The following is a 23666-nucleotide window of genomic DNA, read 5'->3' as shown; positions in this document are numbered from 1 at the left end:
GTCAGACTAAGTGGCGCTGTATCAGCGGTAGATGTTGGACGACTACGCCACCCGTTGAGTACAGCTAAGGAGCTGCTGCTGCAGGGCAGACCGCTGAGGCCGGTGGTAGGATTGTGCAGCGTGATAGTATAACCCCCAACGGGAGGGGTATGGCCTCAGGGCAGCCGACGTGGATGATGGGGGTAGCAGGAACCACTCGGAGACGGTACGGTGTAGTTCAGGGTCTTTACTGGTGACAAAGATAGACCCTCCCGGAGTACTGGCTAGCGATTGGGGCCTGGTCAGTCCTTGAGCAGATGGGATCTCCCCTGGCCAGGCGGAGTTGTAGGCCTCCCAAACTAACGATACTCTTCTGGCTACCTTGCTAGAGGCGGGTATAAGTAGCCCACGTCCCTGAGTGTACCGTGTGGTGCTCACCCGTATGGCCGGTGACTCGGGGCCTTCTAGTAGCTTCCGCTCCACGACGGCGGTGCTGGTCCCACGCGTGTGACCGTGCCTTCGGGTTTCTGGGCCAGAGGACCTGCAATCCCCTGCCGGTCGGTTTCTGCTGCTGGATAGGAGTTAGTCCCCACAGCCTCGGACTCCGGGTCCGGTGATAACTTCTCAGTCAGGGCGAGCTCTGCAGCTGCCAGCCCCTGACTCCTTGTAGCACTGCTCCCACAGAGCTCCTGTTGTTTCTTCCTATGCTGCTTCTCTTCTCTACTTCTTCTCTACTCACTAACCCTGCCTCAGCCCTAGGTTTATATAGGGGAAGTTCTTCCCCTCCCAGGACTGGGCAGGAGGTGTGGCATGCATAGGATTCCTGACCAAGAGACCTCCCACCTGCTCTCAGACATAACATTGCTGTTACTGTGGAAACCAGACCCCTGGGGTGCCACACATACATCCAGCAGGAGACCCCCATAGCCTCCACACGTCCAGCAGGAGACCCCCATAGCCTCCGCACATCCAGCAGGAGACCCCCATAGCCTCCCCACATCCAGCAGGAGACCCCCATATCCTCTGCATGTCCAGCAGGAGACTCCCATAGCCTCTGCACGTCCAGCAGGAGACTCCCATAGACTTCTCACGTCCAGCAGGAGACCCTCATAGCCTCCACACGTCCAGCAGGAGACCCCCATAGCCTCAATGCATTGAGCAAGATACCGCATAACCTCCCCATGTACAGCAGTAGAACCCCATAAACTCCTCATGTCCAGCAGGAGACCCCCATAGCCTCGCAACATCCAGTAGAAGACTCCTATAGCCTCCCCACGTCCAGCAGGAGACCCCATAGCCTCTGCACGTCCAGCAGCAGACCCCCATAGACTCCCCACGTCCAGCAGGAGACCTCCATAGCCTCCACCCCTCCAGCAGGAGACCCCCTTAGCATCCGCATGTCCAGCAAGAGACCCCGATAGCCTCCCCACGTCCAGCAGAAGACCCCCATAGCATTCGCACGTCTAGCAGGAGACCCCCATAGCCTTCCCCGGTCCAGCAGGAGACCCTCAAAGCCTCCCCACGTCCAGCAGGAGACCCCCATAGCCTCCCCACGTCCAGCAGGAAACCCCCATAGCCTCCCCACGTCCAGCAGGAAACCCCCATAGCCTCTGCACGTCCAGCAGGAGTCTCCCATAGACTCCCCATGTCCAGCAAGAGACCCCCATAACCACCCCACATCCAGCAGGAGACCCTCATAGCCTCAACGCATCGAGCAGGAGACCCCCATGGCCTCCCTACGTCCAGCAGGAGACCCCCATAGCCTCCGCACGTCCTGCAGGAGACCCCCATAGCGTCTGCACGTCCAGCAGGAGACCCCCATAGCCTCCGCACGTCCAGCAGGAGACCCCCATAGCCTCCGCATGTCCAGCAGGAGACCCTCATAGCCTCCGCATGTCCAGCAGCAGACCGCCATAGCCTCCTCACGTCCAGCAGGAGACCCCTATAGCCTCTGCATGTCCATCAGGAGACCCCCATAGCCTCTGCATGTCCATCAGGAGACCCCCATAGCCTCCGCACATCCAGCAGGAGACCCCTATAGCCTCCCCACGTCCAGCAGGAGACCTTCATTGCCTCCCCACGTCCAGCAGGAGACCTCCATACAGAGGCGTACATAGGAATCATGGGGCCCCATAGCAGAAGCGCTAAATGGAGCCCCTCCAAAAAAGTGAAAATTGTCGGGGGTCAAGGAAGAGCATATCTCATAACTTTCCAGCCTTTACACAGTAATTTTTCTCCTGCTGAAGTCCTAGATTCCTCTTTTATTTCCCCATAAGGTATGATGCCAACAACAGTGCCCCCCCTAAACACAGTATGTTACCCCCATGGTGAATTCCTCCACATGCACAGTATAATGACTCTACCGTACCCCACCTCAACTCTCAAGGCAAAGTATGGTGACTCCAACACAGTATGATCCCCCAACTGTGACCCCCACACAGCCCTCCATGTAGTATAATGGCCCCACACCTCTCCACACAGTATAATGCACTCGCCATGGTACTCCACACAGTATAATGCACTCGCCATGGTCCTCCACACAGTATAATGCACTCGCCATGGTCCTCCACACAGTATAATGCACTCCCTATGGTCCTCCACGCAGTATAATGCACTCCCAATGGTCCTCCACACAGTATAATGCACTCCCTATGGTCCTCCACACAGTATAATGCACTCCCTATGGTCCTCCACACAGTATAAGACATTCTTCATACAGAATACTGGCCCCCATATAGTCCTCTCCATACAGTATACTGGCCTGCATATAGTCCTCCATACAGTGTACTGGCCCCCATATAGTCCTCCATACAGTATACCGGCCTCCTTATAGTCCTCTATAGAGAATACTGGCCTCATATAGTCCTCCACACAGTGTATGGGTCCCAATATAGCCCTCCATACAGTGTATTGGCCCCCATATAGTCCTCCATACAGTATACTGGCCCCCATATAGTCCTCCATACAGAATACTGGCCCCCATAGAGAATACTGGCCCCCATATAGTCCTCCATACAGTGTACTTCCCCCATATAGTCCCATATAGTCCTCAATACAGTATACTGGCCCTCATATAGTCCTCCACACAGTGTATGGGCCCCCATATAGTCCTCCCTACAGAATACTGGCCCCCATATAGTCCTCCCTACAGAATACTGGCCCCCATATAGTCATCCATACAGTATACTGCCCCTCATATAGTCCTCCACACAGTGTATGGGCCCCCATATAGTCCTCCATACAGTGTACGAGCCCTTATATAGTGTATGGGCCCCAGGCCTCCATACATTAAAAAAAAAAAAAAATTACATACTCACCTTACCTCACCTGCTGCCGCTGCTCTGCTCTGGACTCCTCAGCGTCGCTGTCTTCCCGCTCTGCACTGTGACTGCTCAGCAGAGGGTGTGGTGGAAAGACGTCATCCCACCCTCTAACCTGAGACGTCACAGCACAGGACGCGGAAGACACCGGAGCTGCGGAGGCACGGGGAGAGGTAAGTATTGTGCCGGGGCCCTGAGCGGAGCGGGGCCCCCCGCCTGCTCAGGGACCCGGCACTTGCCTGGGAGTGGAGCCTGTTGCAAGGGCCCCGCTGCGGGGCATACACGGTGCAGGCGACTGCTATGGGCCCCCCCCCCCGGCTCACGGGCCCCATAGCAGTGGCGTGGCCTGCCGCCATTGGCGGTACGCCACTGCCTCCATAGCCTCCCCACTTTTAGCAGGAGACCCTCCATAGCCATGATGAAATGACGCATACCTCTATTTCTGGCACCACACTCCTCCTCCATCCCCATCCGCCTCCCGGTCTGGATGTGTTCTTCTATCTGCGGCCACATTGTGCAGGTACAGTGCGCTTGCGCAGTCTATAGAGGCTTCGGAAAGAAGGACCCATCCCTGGTTATATTGTAGATAATGGTGGGATAGAAGTTTCTTTCCTCCAATATAAAACACGATGAGTCCCCAGAGTTATTGTATCTGCAGAGAGGAGCAAATGTCACATACAATGGCGGCCTCCTCCATTGTGACCTTTCTCATCTCAAAATTTTCCTTTTTGTTTCTTTTCCTCTTTTTAGGCTGAAGAAAGATCTCAATATGGAGATTTGGCTTTTATTAAAGACCTGGCCGAAAAAGTCCTGTGTGTACTGGAGCGTCCGGCTCGCTCATTGGAACGCCTGGTAAGGAGCCGTCATCTTCTCTAGCACACGTCTGATTTGTACAGTTACAATTGGCTGCATCTGTAAATGCAGGTTTAGTCCTTCCTGATTTATCTATGTGATGATTTAGTGTAAGGTTCCACATGTTAATTATATATATTATATCTACCAGGAAACAGCAGAAGGCGACACCAAAGACGAGCAAAATCTAATCCCGGGACTGAACAGCAATCTGACTACAGGTAAGCCGATCACCCGACCTCCTACAAGAAATATCCAGATATTATACAGAACAGGGAATAATCTTACATTTACTCTGTATATTCTGTGTAATGGGAACCTGTCAGCACATTTTTGCATATTGTGGTATGACTGTACTGGCCATTTCTCTGTAATAATTTTTTGCAGAAATCCAATGTCTCAGTCAAGGGAAATCTAATGTAGAAGCCGTATACAAATCAGCATGGAAGTGCACTGGGGGCGTGGAAGAAGAAATCCATACTGTGACACGCCCCCAGTGCACTTCCAGGATAATCTGCATATGGCTCCTACGCTTCAGCTCTCTTACCATCACTCACATGTACAGCGAGGGTGGGGGGGTCCTCATTCATGTGATGATTGGGGGGTCCTTCATCATTTCCATTACATTTATTCATGGATGCGCCGTACGTTCACATATTTGGAATCCCTATATAATAAGTATTATTCCCATTTACAGACATCTTGTCATGTCTGAGTTATATTGTTGTAATATATATGTAGGATTAATATCGTCTAATACATTTTATTTCTTCATAATTTTTTCACTCTTTTAGAAACAACTGTGTTGGCGGATGCTGACAGTAGAATCTGTGAGATCCCGGAGATCCAACAATCTGACGGTGTAAGTATCATGGAGAGAGATGACGGTGTATCACCAGATTATGGGGTGGGAATGACACCTCCAGTATTGTCTCCCATATAACCATGGGATGTCTCTATTCTAAGAGGAGATGACAGAAGGGAGACGTTTTTGCATCTGGAGCTTTTTTCCAGCAGCTTCTATATCTTTATATAATTTCTTATTCTTTTATAGAGCGTGATCAAATCATTGACCCCGTCAAGACAGCCGCATAAGAGCGACTATGGGACATCCAAACTGATCAGCAGTGGAAGTTTTGGGTGAGTTTTCTGTTGGCATAATCCACATTTCTCAAGGTTCCCAATGACAATGCTCCAGACTCTGTGCTCTTCCCTTCAGTGTTATCATAGGGAAATTATATGATCTGTAGGAAAACAAACTATTAAGGAAAGGGATTAAAATAGAATAATATATTACACCTGCCTGTCCTAGACCCTCATCTGTTCTTACACTGCCACCCCCATCAGAGCTTCCCGATCCTCCGCACCGGTCTGTTCTTTTCGGAATCCATTAGCGAACTGATAAGAGTAATTGGCAACACATGGTCAAGTGAGGGGGTGACACGAAATTTCATCAATGACATCTGCACCCCCCAACCTCCACCATGACCATGTGAGTCTACTCCCTGGTCTCAGCAATAAAGACTGGCACAGAGGACAAGTGGCTATAATGGGTTTCATTTTTTGTAACTCCTTCGCTCCCCTCCATTTATTATGTTGTTATGTCTTGGGGTATGCGGGAGCATAATTAACGTCATGTTATGGCAATTGGACCACTTTTAATTTGGACCAACTTTTATTTGCACTGAATCGTATCTACTGGTCTAATGTAGTGAATCTGCCCAAGAATAATTTCAGTAGATTCTCTCATCTGTAATGTGACCTGGGTGAGGGCTCCGGCGGACGTGGCATTGTGGACACCTCCCATAGGTGATCTATGTAGTGATCTTTTATCAAATTCTAGACATGGACTTCCAGTGACGGACAGACTTCTAGCATTAAACATTAGTACAAAACATTATATAATGACTTCTATAGATGTTCTTGTAGTAAAGATTCATTCTAACCATTGATTCTCTTTCTCTCCAGTGCCGTCTACTTAGCGCACCATAAAGACTCACACCAGATCTTTGCTTTGAAGAAAATGTTCAAGCGAAACCTGAACACTCCAAAAAGAGTGGCATTGGCCTTTCTGGAGAGGGACATCCTAACATTCGCTGATTGTCCCTTCGTGGTCTCCATGCTCTGCTCCTTTCCAACAAAATCTCACCTGTGTATGGTCATGGAGTATGTAGGAGGTAGGACATGTATATTGTAGTATATTCAGCCCATGTCTGCTTACATCTTATCACTGCTCTTATAATTAGGATAATTAGGACAGTTACATCCTCACAGTGCGTTTACTGTAGGTTTTCTATTACCAAGATGCCTGGAAATTCATTGATCTGTGTGCAGCAGTGCTATGGTGCCAGTGAGTCAGATCGGGCCTGGCACCGCTCGGCACTGGGCCCCATTCCACCACCTGTCATCACAATTTCAGTGGTATTCACATTGTCAGAATATGAATACCGATGAAAACAATGGTGGATCAGGGAGCCAAAGGTTCCTAAATCCACCATTCAGCCTCCGCAGATGGGTCCGAGACTCCGTGTACTGCAGGTTCTTCGATGTCGCCACAATATTGCATCTGTAGTGTGGAGTCTCAGTACTTACACTGCACAGGTGGGGCTGGTGGGGGCCATAACACTGAGTGATGGGGCAGGTGGAGACCATATGCTGAGTAGTAGGGCTGGTTGGGGCCATAATACTGAGTGGTGAGGCTGGTGAGGGCGATAATTCTAAATGGTGAGGCTGATAGGGGCCATAACACTAAGTAGTGGTGGGGGCCATAATACTGAGAGGTAGGGCTGGTGGGGGCTATAGTACTGAATGGTGGGGCTGGTGGGTGCCTTACTACTAAGTGGTGGGGCTGGTGGGGGCCATAACACTGAGTGGTGGGGCTAATAAGGGTCATAATTCTGAGTAGTGGGGTTGGTGAGAGCGATAATACTGAGTGTTGATACTGGTGGGGGCCATAATACTGAGAGGTGGGGCTGGTGGAGGTGGTAGTACTGAGTGGTGGGTGCCTTACTACTAAGTGGTGGGGCTGGTAGGGGCCGTAACAATGAGTGGTGGGGCTGGTGAGGGCCATAATACTGAGTGTTGAGGCTGGTGGGGGCCATAATACTGAGTAGTGGGGCTATTGTGTGCCTTACTACTAAGTGGAGGGACTGTTGGGGGCAATAACACTGAGTGGTGGGGCTGCTGAGGGCCATAATACTGAGTGGTGGGGCTGGTGAGAGCAATTATACTTAGTTGTTGGGCTGGTGGGGGCATAATACTGAGTTGCGAGATTGGTGGAAGCCATAATACTGAGAATTGAGGGTTGTGGGTACCATAATACTGAATGGTGTGCCGTGTGAGGGGCTATAGGGGACTGTGAATGCCGCTATATTGAGTTGGTGACTGTACATGCCCCTACACCCCCTGGGCGTCCTCATATTGAATGGTGTGCAGTGGGGGTCCTTATTCTGTGTGGGGATCCTAATTCTGTTTGATTGGCTTTGGGGGCCATCATACTGAGTGGGCAGTGGTGGAGACCATTATATTGTCTGAGGGGCTATGGGGGCCATTATATTAAGTAGGGGGGGCTGTGGGCGCCATTATACTGAGTAGGGGGCTGTGACTGGCCTCATACTGAGTGGGGACATTATAGACAGGTGCTACATCATATCTGTAAGGTGAAACTGGATTAAGATTTCACTGTGGGGATATCTAACTCAGTCTGTGGGTGGGGGCATTTTTGGGAGCATCATATGCTAAAATGGCTATAAAAGGTGTATTGCTGTTGAGAACATCGATTGACTTCAATAAGGGTTTTTTTTTGAAGGGGCGTGCAGTTAGAACTTTTGCTATGGGGCCCTGAGATTTCTCTGTCCGCCACAGTCTGTGTGATCTCCCTGTAAGTCCGCACTGAGCATGTCAGTATCTCCAGCTGTAGACGAGATGAGACATCACTTTATGTTATTAGTTACATGGAGGACATTTCTCCATCGATTCAGACTAATATTATGTGCACTATACATTATATCTGTTTATATTCTCTCCTATCCCAATGTCTCCGCTCACTTCCCATTATACATCATGGTGATCTGCTGTATAAACCACACACCGGTCATATTTCCTTTCTTCTATAGGTGGTGACTGTGAGACCCTCCTAAGCACCAGGGGTCCTCTATCTGTCCCCTTGGCCCGCTTATACTTTGGAGAAGCGGTTCTTGCTGTGGAATACCTCCATAGCTACGGTGTGGTGCACAGAGACCTGAAGCCGGATAAGTAAGTGCCCCTCGTAGTATAATAAAGGCGGGAAGTTATCATTTATTATCATACGGTCTGTGAGGCTAAAACCATCTTCTCTTTCACAGCCTCCTGATTACATCTGCTGGACACATAAAAGTTACCGATTTTGGGATTTCAAAAGTTGGTGTCATGATGCCAAAAACCAACACCTACAAGGAATTAGCGGAGGACATCACCAGGGAGTTCCTGGACCGTGAGGTGGGTAACACTTACAGGAATTTAGCTTGTTCTTTACAAATCTCCAAGGACCAAAGCAAAGAAAGACCTTAAATATAACTTTTAATAGATACATTTAAAAGCACCCATATCAATATATAAAGAGAAAATCCATAAAATGTGGCGGCAGCAGTATTCTCCGATCGGGGTGTATTTATCTCCCGCGTCTGTCCACTGACTCATTGTGGCTATCTCCTAATATGATCCCCTGATGAACCCCAAATTAGGAGGGGGAGAAACGTGTTGGGACAATTTACAGATAAGTCCTCTGGTTACTGCTGACTAAAATGCTTTTTTGGCAACTTTTTTTGTAATTCGCACACTGGATAATGCTGTGTCCCAACATTTGGACGTGTCCTGTGTAGATCAGTCCTGATTATAGATTAGCCAGGGGGATTTTGAGGTTGTCTATATATACCGTCTGTCCTAGACTATTATCTTCATGCTCAATGTCATTATATAGGTGACTTGTTACTACTTTGGACATATTTATGTTCCTATGTTTACCGTTAATTGAGCACACGTGCTTTTATAATATTGTTCTTGTTGCCCGTAATTGCCAGCACTAATGTACTTTATGTATCTATAATAGGCTTCTGAATGATGGTTTATATATCATACTGAATTGTGTATAGATTGGTGCATTTGATATCCTATCTGTACTAGTGGAACTACATTATATCAGCTTCCCTGTTTCCATATAATTGATACATTGAATATTGCCTTTTTTTCATTCAGCATGTTAGCAGCGACATGACTGTCTGCCTTTCATCATTATCTGTATATGTGTATGTCTGTCTAGGGGTGGATAGCGTCACGGAGGGAGTGCCGATGTGGAGGGGGGCGCCAAACCGATTAGCTAGGGTGTCAACCTCCACTGGCATGCGGGATCTCAGCCCATTTGGGATCTCTAGGGCAAGCCTGCATGTCAATTATCCTACGTTTATCCCACTACCCATATATTGTACATTTTATGCATTTTGTCTTCATATATTGATATGGGTGCTTTTAAATGTAGCTATTAAAGATTATATTTTAAGGGGTTTTCTTTGTTTTGCTTTGGTATTTGGTTAACTAATATACCCCATCTGTTCACCTTGCCTTTGGCATATGTTTTTTTTTCTTTACAAATCTCATCACACTATTGTGTCTTCTCTACATTCTTCATTTCTAGAGAACGTTTCCATTGATATTTTATCTTTTGTCATTGTGTTTTTATGGCGAGAACGTGTTATAATAACCATTTTATCATTTTCATCTCTATCTTCTGTTTTCCAGTTATGTGGCACCCCATATTACATCGCCCCAGAGGTCATCCTGAAAGAAGGCTATGGAAGACCTGTTGACTGGTGGTCAATGGGGATAATCCTACATAAATTTCTCACGGGATCTGTACCATTTGATGGAGATTCTGTAGCTGAGCTTTATGACAGGATTGTCATTGGTAAGTGGAATGATCCGACCATTGCTTTGATCAGTTACATTGGTTTAGGTGTTTACTTTGCTTTACCTTACAGTCCAGTAAAGAGATTTTATTTTCTGTATAACAGGTGACATAATTTGGGATTGTAATTCCGCTCCTACTCCCAATGCACAGAACCTGATTACTGAGCTGCTCAGAACAAATCCTGCAGATAGACTTGGGACAGGTAAGAGATATAATACTATTCATATTAGTATTAATATTCACCTATCACACTTATCACTCATGTCCTTGAGGATCAACACTTCTCTATCAGATTGTCCATTTCTAGTTCTCCACACTATGACTTTCAGTCTTCTTCCTTCATGTTGACTCAGTTATGTCATTAATTCAGATTAAGTTAAACTGTTCAGATGTGAAGCAATCTCTGACAATGTCCACATCACTTTTGTTTTGTTCTTTTTCCAGGAGGATCACTTGAGATCAAGAGTCATCCATTCCTGAGTGACTTAGATTTTAACAACCTTCTAAGTCAGAAGCCAGAGTACATTCCTCAGCTTGCCTCAGATGTGGACAACAGCTTATTTATCGGTAAGTAGAAGAAGACATCATCTAGACTAAGCGGCTGTTTGTCTTGTCTTCCATAAAATGTAATAATCAGTACCCACTAATATTGTGATAAATGACGCCTGTTTTATACTAACAACCTCTAATAATACTTCATTACTTTTGTAGATCACTCTGAAATAGACCATTCGGTCTCAGAGGATGAGGAGGGTACAAGTGTGAACAATGAGAACCTTGACTTCCAAAATTTTACATCTTCTTCTGAAAGGCTTTCTAAAGTAAGTACCGTATGTGCGCAATAAATCCAAAATATGTGAAACAAAAAAGACCTCTAAAAGTAAAAAAAAAGTATTTCATATCTTGTTTTTGTCCATGTTTAGCTCTGTACCATCACTACCAGAAAGATGAATGATGAGGACCAGAAGTCTCCTCCAGAGTGTACGCCAGCAACCAATACAAATATCTCAGAAATGTGAGTAGATTATGGGGTCATTACTGGGAGTTCCAGGCTGATATATATGCACAACACATAATATAGGACATAAATACCATAATATCAAATTCAGCCTCAATGATTAGCAGTCATTGTGCTTTTGGCTTCAGAAACCGTTGGTGATAATAGCCCATAATTGCAGCCATTCACACGTATTAGAGCTGCCCATACTGTAGGAGAGATGTAGTATGACATGCCAGCCATTATTGCTAGTTGTTTTTCGCTCTGATCCATAGAAGGTAGATTGGAGCATAAAACCTTCCTCACTATGACTGTCATATGTCCTATTAGGCCCTCTAGTCGGTGTTCTTCTAGTGAGACCACCCCTTTTATTCTGCATTTACTTGTGATTTACATGTTTTTCTTAAATCATAGAATGGGAGAGTTGGAAGTTACCTCCTGGGTCTTCTGGTCCGACCCCCTGATTCTTCCTGACAGGCAGAAAGAATCGTTTTCTGAATCTGATAGCGACAATGCTATAAACAGCTTGTCATCCTCGTCCCCATCATCAGGTATGTATGTACAGCATCAAAAGGTGAATGTTGACTTCAAGGCTCAAATATTTGTTTTTTCTGTATTAGGTCTCCTATGTTGTCCAGGTTTCATGGATCCCAATTATGTTTTCCATGGGCCCATACTGTATTTCTATTTCCTTAATTTTATCCAGGAATTGTTTTCATGGATTCTGTAAAATACGTTTTAGCATCCAGGAACTCACTTCAATATAAGAAGACATTGTCTCCTATAGTAGAATATCGCTCATTAGTGATGCACCACGTGGCGGCACACAGGGCGCTTACTGCTCCATATCAGTGATACATCTAATGCCCCTCAGATTAGGTCATGAACGGTATATAGGACTTATTCTGCCCTAAAATAATGTAATGCCAGATTATCAGGACTATAGGGGACAGGACTAGAACAATTCTTCTATATACAGTACACAAAGCAGATCCTATAAGAATATTTCTTTACTGAGTTTTTTTTACTTTCTGATCAGAATTTCCAACTGAAGAGGAAAGAAAATCTGAAATGAATCTGAGTATAGACCAACAAAACTCAGAAAATGGGAAAAAGGGGAAAAAGAGACGAGGTAAGTGTGAGAATCATCTCCATGTTGTGTGATGTTAGTGATGAGAATAAGTCATGGGGAGCAGATGTCATCTGTCAGTGATGGGATTGTCACATGTATGATGGCTGACAATGACCCCGGACATCTGTGTGAATAAGATTCCTCTGCTGTCCGGCCGGCCACACTGACCGCACAGTAGCATCATGTAATATGGAGTCCCATCACTTACATTGTATTTATTTCTCTTCTCTTAGGTTCCATCTTCCGCCGGATCTTATCATCCTGCCGGCGTGGACTATCCAGGGCAGCTCACGCATTTGCATGCTGTCGCTGTTGCCCAAGTGTCATCTAAAAGACGGAAAAGCTCCGCATCTAGCGGAGTACAGCCGATCCACCATCACTGCTGGACCTGTAAAGAAGGACCTTCACCATCTACCTGTGGCCTTCTAACTGTAACATCTCTACCCGGACTTGTTTCAGTAATGCCTCTGTCACCAGGCTCCGCTGTATCCAAACTGCTCGCCTGACTTGGCTTTTTTTACTGATCACCTGGTATCTGATCCGGATTTCTTACTGACTATGATTTTGTCTACTGATTCTGTCCCTGATTTTGTTCATCCCTCATCCTTCTACCCTATCCCTAATAAAAAAAAAAAAACAACTCCTATATTTATTGAGATTTTCTTATATCTATCAAACTTCACTCTGCATTCTGCTAAGCGATAAAAAATACATATTAACACTTCTGCTTTTAAAAGAATTTTAATTATATATATATATATATATATATATATATATATATATATATATATATATATATATATATATATATATATATATATATATATATATATATATATATATATATATATATATATAGATCAGGGCTGGAATGGGATGAAAAATGAAAAAGCACGCCTGTCACACAAACCCCACCAGCCCACATACCACATCACCGCCCCCCTCATCCCATTGAGGCACAATGAAAAGTTCAGCACATTTTGCTTTCTTGTTCATGCCCCTCACCACTCCATTATAGGGGATGTTTATTAAGCCACGTGTGAATGGAGCTGCAGTGCGAATGATCGACTACCGCTCCATTCACCCAGAGCTCTTCAGATCCCTGGTTCTCAGAAACAGTGGGGGTCCCGGCTGTTGGGCTCCCAGCAATCAGAAAATTATTCCATATCCCAATGATAGAGGACAATTTCCAACCTTCAGATAACCCCTTTAAACAAGTTGTTCAGGATTAATTTTTATTTAACCATAGGATTGTAGACATAGAAAATAATAAACCCATCAGTACTGACCCTCCCCAAAGCCAATGCCACCTCTTCTTCAGCAGAACAGGAGAAGTGGTACTGTGCAATGTATATATACAGAATAATACAGATACTGAGAATTACACCCAGTATACAGGACAAGAGAAGTGGCACTGTGCAGTGTATATATACAGAATAATACAGATACTGAGAATGACACCCAGTATAATATACAGAATAATACAGATTGTAAGGCAGCGCTAGTCATCATACTGGGGGTTACTCGCTTCGCTGCGTCAATCAATGCACACGTGCAATGTCTTTACATTTTTCTCACAATGTTGCAGTTTATTACATCATAAGCCACAGTTCACCAGGTCCAACTCCGTGGCACGCCGACACACATATCTACAACATTCATGAGACAAGTGGCACACAGGCCCACTTGCTCCAGGTTACAGCCTACGGCAAGGTAATAAATTATCAATGACCATAACACAGTCCATGTAACAAAGTGTACTACCTTTGCCGGTTTAGTTGCTGCAGTCCATTTTAATCCGCCACCACTGTGGCTTTGTGGCTTCCCAGGTAGGGGTCTCCAGCCGTCGTTCCCTCAAAGGCCACTGACATCCACACAGGATCCAGGCTCTGCCTTTCAGGACTCTTCCTCAATAATCCGCCACCACTGTGGCTTTGCGGCTTCCCAGGTAGGGGTCTCCAGCCGTCGTTCCCTCAAAGGCCACTGACATCCACACAGGATCCAGGCTCGACCTTTCAGGTACCAGGCTTCACTCCAAAGCCGCTGCCTTCCAAGGCCACTAGCATCCGCACATTATCCAGTCTTTGCCTTTCAGGCTGCCAGGCTTCACTCGGCCTCACTAGGCCTCTCACAAACGGTGTCCCACACACACGGAGCACAGGCCTCACGCCTCACACCGAACACACCTGTCTCCAATTAAAGGGGTTTATATATCCTGTGCACACATACACCCATACTGACAGGACCTTGCTGATGTCACAGTCATGTGATCAGTCAGCTGTGTATATAGGTCCTGTGTGCTGTCCCAGTCATGTGTACAGACCTTTACTGTGCATACAGGACCTGTGTGATGTCACAGTCATGTGACCAGTCAGTTAAAGGGGAAGGTACATGGTCAGGTAAAACACATCCTGGACCATTTACAGTAATGCTAGCAAGCTGCTGCATTACAAGATACTGAGAATTACACCCAGTATACAGGACAAGAGAAGTGGTACTGTGCAGTGTATATATATAGAATAATACAGATACTGAGAATGACACCCAGTATACAGGACAAGAGAAGTGGCACTGTGCAGTGTATATATACAGAATAATACAGATACTGAGAATTACACCCAGTATACAGGACAAGAGAAGTAGTACTGTGCAGAGTATATATACAGAATAATACAGATACTGAGAATGACACCCAGTATACAGGACAAGAGAAGTGGCACTGTGCAGTGTATATATACAGAATAATACAGATACTGAGAATGACACCCAGTATACAGGACAAGAGAAGTGGCACTGTGCAGTGTATATATACAGAATAATACAGATACTGAGAATGACACCCAGTATACAGGACAAGAGAAGTGGTACTGTGCAGTGTATATATGCAGAATAATACAGATACTGAGAATTACACCCAGCATACAGGACAAGAGAAGTAGTACTGTGCAGAGTATATATACAGAATAATACAGATACTGAGAATGACACCCAGTATACAGGACAAGAGAAGTGGCACTGTGCAGTGTATATATACAGAATAATACAGATACTGAGAATGACACCCAGTATACAGGACAGGAGAAGTAGTACTGTGCAGAGTATATATACAGAATAATACAGATACTGAGAATTACACCCAGTATACAGGACAGGAGAAGTGGTACTGTGCAGTGTATATATACAGAATAATACAGATACTGAGAATGACACCCAGTATACAGGACAGGAGAAGTGGTACTGTGCAGTGTATATATACAGAATAATACAGATACTGAGAATGACACCCAGTATACAGGACAGGAGAAGTGGTACTGTGCAGTGTATATATACAGAATAATACAGATACTGAGAATTACACCCAGTATACAGGACAGGAGAAGTGGTACTGTGCAGTGTATATATACAGAATAATACAGATACTGAGAATTACACCCAGTATACAGGACAATAGAAGTAGTACTATGCAGAGTATATATACAGAATAATACAGATACTGAGAATGAAACCCAGTATAATATACAGAATAATACAGATACTGAGAATTACACCCAGTATACAGGACAAGAGAAGTGGTACTGTGCAGTGTATATATACAGAATAATACAGATACTGAGAATTACATCCACTATACAGGACAAGAGAAGTGGTACTGTGCAGTGTATATCTATATATATAATCGTCTTATCCCGTCTGTCTGTCTGTCTGTCTGTGTGTCTGTCGGTGTGTCTGTCTGTCCAGGAAATCCCGCGTCGCTCATTGGTCCGGCAGCGGCCAATCAGCGCCGGGGGATTTCTAAAAAAAGATGGCGGCCGTTAGCGGCTCATCTGCGGGACGGAGCTGAGCGGCGATGCAGCCGGGAGATGAGTGCCGCGAGGCGCTCATCTCCCGGCCGGCAACAGCAGAAGGAACCCGACCGCCGGACCCATCTGCGGGAAGGAGATGCATCCGGGAGATGAGCGGCGCGAGGCGCTCATCTCCCGGCCGGTAGCAGCGGAAGGACCGCCGGCGCCGCTGACCTCCATGCGGAAGGGAGGAACGGGGACCAGCGCTGCGGGTCGGGATACTTCTGCTGCGAGCGCCCGCGATGTCCCGGGTTCTCGCAGCGTAAGTAGCCGCACAGGCAGCGCCGCTCCCCGGTCCTCACCAAGACGATTCGATGATTGGTCGGGGTCTTCGGACCCGACCAATCACTGATCTTAGCGCAAAACTTAAACACCGCTGTGCTGATTGGTCGCCGACGCTGCCCGCGACCAATCACCGATTTGGGCGCCAAATTTAAATATCGTCCGCGACCAATCACCACAGCGGTGTTTAAATGTGGAGCCAAGATCGGTGATTGGTCGCGGCCGATATTTAAATTTGGCACCCAAATCGGTGATTGGTCGCGGCCGATATTTAAATTTGGCGCCCAAATCGGTGATTGGTCGCGGTCAGCGTCCGCGACCAATCAGCACAATAGTGTTTAACTTTGGCGCCAAGATCAGTCATTGGTCGCGGGCCAAGACAGCGACCAATCACCGATTTGTGCGGCAATTTTAAATAGCGTCCGCGACCAATTGGATGTCAGCGCCGCTGCTTGTGCGGATACTTCCGCTACAAGAACCCGGGACATGAGCGGGCGCTCGCAGCAGAAGTATCCAGATTTGCAGCGCCGCTCCCCGGTCCTCCCTTCACACCCTAGCCACTGATGTCCCCACTGTATCCGCATGGTGTTACAAAGGTCCGGAAATTTGTGTTAAAAATCGCTGATTGGTCGCTGGCGCTGCCCGCGACCAATCACCTATTTGGGCGCCAAATTTAAATATCGGCCGCGACCAATCAGCACAGCGGTGTTTAAATGTGGAGCCAAGATCGGTGATTGGTCGTGGCCGATATTTAAATTTGGCGCCCAAATCGGTGATTGGTCGCGGGCAGTGCCAGCGACCAATCAGCGATTTTTAACACAAATGTCCGGACCTTTGTAACACCATGCGGATACTGTGGGGACATCAGCGGCTAGGGTGTGAAGGGAGGACCGGGGAGCGGCGCTGCGGGTCGGGATACTTCTTCTGCCAGCGCCCGCTCATGTCCCGGGTTATCGGAGCGGAACTATCCGCACAGGCAGCGCCGCTGACATCCATGCGGCTATGGTGTGAAGGGAGGACGGGGGAGCGGCGCTGACATCCAATTGGTCGCCGACGCTATTTAAAAGTGCCGCACAAATCGGTGATTGGTCGCGGTCTTGTCCCACGACCAATCACGGATCTTGCCGCAAAAGTTAAACACTACGGTGCTGATTGGTCGCGGATGCTGCCCGCGACCAATCACCGATTTGGGCGCCACATTCAAATATCGGCCGCGACAAATCACCGATCTTGGCTCCACACCGCTGTGCGGATTGGTCGCGGACGCTATTTAAATGTGGCGCCAAAATCGGTGATTGGTTGTGCCCAGCGTCGGCGACCAATCAGCACAGCGGTGTTTAAATATGGAGCCAAGATCGGTGATTGGTCGCGGCCGATATTTAAATTTGGCGCCCAAATCGGTGATTGGTCGCGGGCAGCGTCCGCGACCAATCAGCACAGTACTGTTTAACTTTGGCCGCAAGATCAGTGATTGGTCGCGGGCCAAGTCGGCGACCAATCACCGATTTGTGCGGCACATTTAAATAGCTGCTGCGACCAATTGGATGTCAGCGCCGCTCCCCGGTCCTCCCTTCACGCCCTAGCCGCATGGATGTCAGCGCCGCTGCCTGTGCGGATACTTCCGCTCCGAGAACCCGGGACATGAGCGGGCGCTCGGAGCAGAAGTATCCCGACCTGCAGCGCCGCTCCCCGGTCCTCCCTTCACACCCTAGCCGCTGATGTCCCCACAGTATCCGCATGGTGTTACAAAGGTCTGGACATTTGTGTTAAAAATCGCTGATTGGTCGCTGTCGCTGCCCGCGACCAATCACCGATTTGGGCGCCAAATTTAAATATCGGCCGCGACCAATCACCGATCTTGGCTCCACATTTAAACACCGCTGTACTGATTGGTCGCGGACGCTATTTAAATGTGCCGCCAAAATCGGTGATTGGTCGCGCACAGCGTCGGCGACCAATCAGCACAGAGGTGTTTGAATTTGCCGCCAAGATCGGTGATTGGTCGCGGCCAGCGCCAACGACCAATCAGCGATTTTTAACACAAATGTCCGGACCTTTGTAACACCATGCGGATACTGTGGGGACATCAGCGGCTAGGGTGTGAAGGGAGGACCGGGGAGCGGCGCTGCGGGTCGGGACACTTCTGCTGCGAGCGCCCTCTCATGTCCCGGGTTCTTGCAGCGGAACTATCCGCACAGACAGCGGCGCTGACATCCATGCGGCTAGGGTGTGAAGGGAGGACCGGGGAGCGGTGCTGACATCCAATTGGTTGCGGCCGCTATTTAAATTTAAATGTGGCGCCAAAATCGGTGATTGGTCGCGCCCAGCGTCGGCGACCAATCAGCACAGCGGTGTTTAAATGTGGAGCCAAGATCGGTGATTGGTCGCGGCCGATATTTAAATTTGGCGCCCAAATCGGTGATTGGTCGCGAGCAGCGCCAGCGACCAATCAGCGATTTTTAACACAAATGTCCGGACCTTTGTAACACCATGCGGATACTGTGGGGACATCAGCGGCTAGGGTGTGAAGGGAGGACCGGGGAGCGGAGCTGCGGGTCGGGATACTTCTGCTCCGAGCGCCCGCTCATGTCCCGGGTTCTCGCAGCGGAAGTAGCCGCACAGGCAGCGGCGCTCCCCGGTCCTCACTAATACGATTCCGCTCCCCGCTCCTCCCCAATACGATTCGCTGATTGGTCGCGCTCTCCACACCCGACCAATCAGTGATCTTGGCGCTAAAGTTAAACACCGCTCTGCTGATTGGTCACGGCCGCTGCCCGCAACCAATCACCGATTTGGGCGCCACATTTAAATACTGCTGTGCTGATTGGACGCGGACGCCGGACGCGTCCAATCAGCGAGATTGGCGCCAAGTTTAAACAATGCTCTGCTGATTGGTTGCGGACTCCAGCCGCGACCAATCAACGAGATTGGCGCCAAATTTAAGCAACGCTCTGCCGATTGATCGCGGTCGCTGGCCGAGATCAATCAGCAGTATTGGCGCAAAATTTAAACACCGCTCTGCTGATTGGTCGCGGTTGTCGGCCGTGACCAGTCAGCAGTATTGGCGCCAAATTTAAACCTCACTCTGCTGATTGGTCGCAACCACCGGCCTCGACCAATCTGCGTTTTTTGTGCCAAATTTAAACAACGCTCTGCTGATTGGTCGCGGTCGCCGGCCGCGACCCATCAGCATTATTGGTGCCAAATTTAAACCCTGCTCTGCTGATTGGTCGCGGCCGCCAGCCGCGAACAATCAGCGAGATTGGCGCAAAATTTAAACACCGCTCTGCTGATTGGTCGCGGTTGTCGGCCGTGACCAATCAGCAGTATTGGCGCCAAATGTAAACCTCACTCTGCTGATTGGTCGCAACCACCGGCCGCGACCAATCAGCACTATTGTCGTCAAATTTAAACACCTCTTTGCTGATTGGTCGCGGTCGCGACTAATCAGCGATTTTGGTGCCAAATTTAAACACCGCACTGCTGATTGGTCGCGGCCGCCGAACGCGACCAATCAGCGATTTTGGCCCCAAATTTAAACACAGCTCTGCTGATTGCACCCGGTCAGCCGCATACCTATTCTAGAATACCTGATGCATTAGAATCGGGCCATCATCTAGTCTATATATATAATCGTCTTATCCCGTCTGTCTGTCTGTGTGTCTGTGTGTCTATGTGTCTGTCTGTCCAGGAAATCCCGCGTCGCTCATTGGTCCGGCAGCAGCCAATCAGCACCGCGGGATTTCTGAAAAAAGATGGCGGCCGTTAGCGGCTCATCTGCGGGACGGAGCTGAGCGGCGATGCAGCCGGGAGATGAGCGCCGCGAGGCGCTCATCTCCCGGCCGGCAACAGCAGAAGGAACCCGACCGCCGGACCCATCTGCGGGACGGAGATGCAGCCGGGAGATGAGCGGCGCGAGGCGCTCATCTCCCGGCCGGTAGCAGCGGAAGGACCGCCGGCGTCGCTGACCTCCATGCGGAAGAGAGGACCGGGCAGCGGCGCTGCAGGTCGGGATACTTCTCCTGCGAGCGCCCGCTCATGTCCCGGGTTCTCGCAGCGGAAGTAACCGCACAGGCAGCGCCGCTCCCCGGTCCTCACCAAGACGATTCGATGATTGGTCGCGGTCTTCGGACCCGACCAATCACCGATCTTGGCTCCAGATTTAAATACCGCTGTGCTGATTGGTCGCCGACGCTGCCCGCGACCAATCACCGATTTGGGCGCAACATTTAAATATCGGCCGCGACCAATCAGCACAGCGGTGTTTAAATCTGGAGCCAAGATCGGTGATTGGTCGCGGCCGATATTTAAATTTGGCGCCCAAATGGATGATTGGTCGCAGGCAGCGTCCGCGACCAATGAGCACAGTAGTGGTTAACTTTAGCCGCAAGATCAGTGATTGGTCGCGGGCCAAGACCGCGCCCAATCACCGATTTGTGCGGCACATTTAAATAGCGACCGCGACCAATTGGATGTCAGCGCCGCTCCCCAGTCCTCCCTTCACACCCTAGCCGCATGAATGTCAGCGGCGCTGCCTGTGCGGATACTTCCGCTGCGAGAACCCGGGACATGAGAGGGCGCTCGCAGCAGAAGTATCCCTACCCGCAGCGCCGCTCCCCGGTCCTCCCTTCACACCCTAGCCGCTGATGTCCCCACAGTATCCGCATGGTGTTACAAAGATCCGGACATTTGTGTTAAAAATCGCTGATTGGTCGCCGGCAGTGCCCGCGACCAATCACCGATTTGGGCGCCAAATTTAAATATCGGCCGCGACCAATCACCGAACTTGGCTCCACATTTAAACACCGCTGTACTGATTGGTCGCGGCCGATATTTAAATTTGGCGCCCAAATCGGTGATTGGTCGCGGGCAGCGGCCGCGACCAATCAGCAGAGCGGTGTTTAACTTTAGCGCCAAGATCACTGATTGGTTGCGTGCGGAGAGCGCAACCAATCAGCGAATCATATTGGTGAGGAGCGGGGAGCGGAATCGTATTAGTGAGGACCGGGGAGCGCCGCTGCCTGTGCGGCTACTTCCGCTGTGAGAACCCGGGACATGAGCGACTGCTCGCAGCAGAAGTATCCCGACCCGCAGCGCCGCTCCCCGGTCCTCCCTTCACACCCTAACCGCTGATCTCCCCACAGTATGCGCATGGTGTTACAAAGATCCGGACATTTGTGTTAAAAATCGCTGATTGGTCGCTGGCGCTGCCCGCGACCAATCACTGATTTGGGCGCCAATTTTAAATATCGGCCGCGACCAATCAGCACAGCGGTGTTTAAATCTGGAGCCAAGATTGGTGATTGGTCGCGTCCGATATTTAAATTTGGCGCCCAAATTGGTGATTGGTCGCGGGCAGCGCCAGCGACCAATCAGCGATTTTAACACAAATGCCGCGACCAATCAGCAGTATTGTCGCCAAATTTAAACACCTCTTTGCTGATTGGTCGCGGTCGCGACTAATCAGCGATTTTGGTGCCAAATTTAAACACGCTCTCCATTCCTCACTAACACGGTTCGCTGATTGGTCGCGGCCGCCGCCCGCGACCAATCAGCGATTTTGGCGCCAAATTCAAACACCGTTCTGCTGATTGGTCGCGGCCGCCATCCGCGACTAATCAGCGAGATTGGCGCCAAATTTAAACAACGCTCTGCTGATTGGTCGAGGCCGGCGACCGCGACCAATCAGCAGAGCGATGCAGAGCGGGGTTTAAATTTGGCCCCAAAGTCGCTGATTAGTCGCGTATGACGACCACGACCAATCAACAGAGCGTTGTTTAAATTTTGCGCCAAAATCGCTGATTGGTCGCGGCCGTCAGACGCGACTAATCAGCGACTTTGGGGCCAAATTTAAACCCCGCGCTGCATCGCTTTGCTGATTGGTCGCGGTCGGCGGCCGCGACCAATCAGCAGTATTGGCGCCAAATTTAAACACCGCTCTGCTGATTGGTCGCGACTAATCAGCGATTTTGGTGCCAAATTTAAACACGCTCTCCAGTCCTCACTAACACGGTTCGCAGATTGGTCGCGGCCGCCGCCCGCGACCAATCACCGATATTGCCGCCAAATTTAAACACCGCTTTGCTGATTGGTCGCGGTTGCCGAACGCGACCAATCAGCGATTTGGGCGCCAAATTTAAACGCCGCTCTGCTAATTGCGCCCCGTCGGCCGCATACCTATTCTAGAATACCCGATGCGTTCGAATCGGGCCACCATCTAGTATACAGAATAATACAGATACTGAGAATTACACCCAGTATACAGGACAAGAGAACTGGTACTGTGCAGTGTATATATACAGAATAATACAGATACTGAGAATGACACCCAGTATAATATATAGAATAATACAGATACTGAGAATTACACCCAGTATAAAATACAGAATAATACAGATACTGAGAATTACACCCAGTATACAGGACAAGAGAAGTGGTACTGTGCAGTGTATATATACAGAATAATACAAATACTGAGAATTACATCCACGATTCAGGACAGGAGAAGTGGTACTGTGCAGTGTATATATACAGAATAATACAGATACTGAGAATTACATCCACTATACAGGACAAGAGAAGTGGTACTGTGCAGTGTATATATACAGAATAATACAGATACTGAGAATGACACCCAGTATACAGGACAAGAGAAGTGGTACTGTGCAGTGTATATATACAGAATAATACAGATACTGAGAATTACATCCACTATACAGGACAGGAGAAGTGGTACTGTGCAGTGTATATATACAGAATAATACAGATACTGAGAATTACATCCACTATTCAGGACAGGAGAAGTGGTACTGTGCAGTGTATATATACAGAATAATACAGATACTGAGAATTACATCCACTATACAGGACAAGAGAAGTGGTACTGTGCAGTGTATATATACAGAATAATACAGATACTGAGAATGACACCCAGTATACAGGACAAGAGAAGTGGTACTGTGCAGTGTATATATACAGAATAATACAGATACTGAGAATTACATCCACTATACAGGACAGGAGAAGTGGTACTGTGCAGTGTATATATACAGAATAATACAGATACTGAGAATTACATCCACTATTCAGGACAGGAGAAGTGGTACTGTGCAGTGTATATATACAGAATAATACAGATACTGAGAATTACATCCACTATACAGGACAAGAGAAGTGGTACTGTGCAGTGTATATGACGCGCCCCTGGGCCTGTGTCGCGCTGCGTTGCGCACGCGTGAGCTTACCCGGAGCCGGATCTGTTGAGGGTTGTAGTCTCGTGGCGGTGACCCGGTCCGTGCCCAGGGAGTCAAACTGGACGGCA

General features: G+C 48.4%; 1 protein-coding gene across 1 annotated transcript in view; it reads left to right on the top strand.

Annotated features, from left to right (window-relative positions):
- The first annotated feature begins 6492 nt into the window (after positions 1–6492).
- Positions 6493–23666, top strand: part of LOC141222224 (microtubule-associated serine/threonine-protein kinase 3-like) — a 43257-nt gene continuing 26083 nt past the window's right edge. Inside the window, exons 1-7 of the mRNA XM_073666634.1 lie at positions 6493–6501; positions 9924–10089; positions 10196–10294; positions 10537–10659; positions 10804–10913; positions 11016–11107; positions 11504–11640. Of these exons, the coding sequence (XP_073522735.1) occupies positions 6493–6501; positions 9924–10089; positions 10196–10294; positions 10537–10659; positions 10804–10913; positions 11016–11107; positions 11504–11640 (736 nt within the window). The remainder of the gene's footprint in view (positions 6502–9923; positions 10090–10195; positions 10295–10536; positions 10660–10803; positions 10914–11015; positions 11108–11503; positions 11641–23666) is intronic.

Source organism: Phyllobates terribilis, unplaced genomic scaffold, assembly GCF_046119375.1.
Source record: "Phyllobates terribilis strain yellow unplaced genomic scaffold, ASM4611937v1 Scaffold_343__1_contigs__length_2019054, whole genome shotgun sequence".
Lineage (NCBI taxonomy): Eukaryota > Metazoa > Chordata > Amphibia > Anura > Dendrobatidae > Phyllobates > Phyllobates terribilis.
Note: the sequence above shows the minus strand (reverse complement) of the source record. Positions and strands in the feature narration are given on the sequence as shown.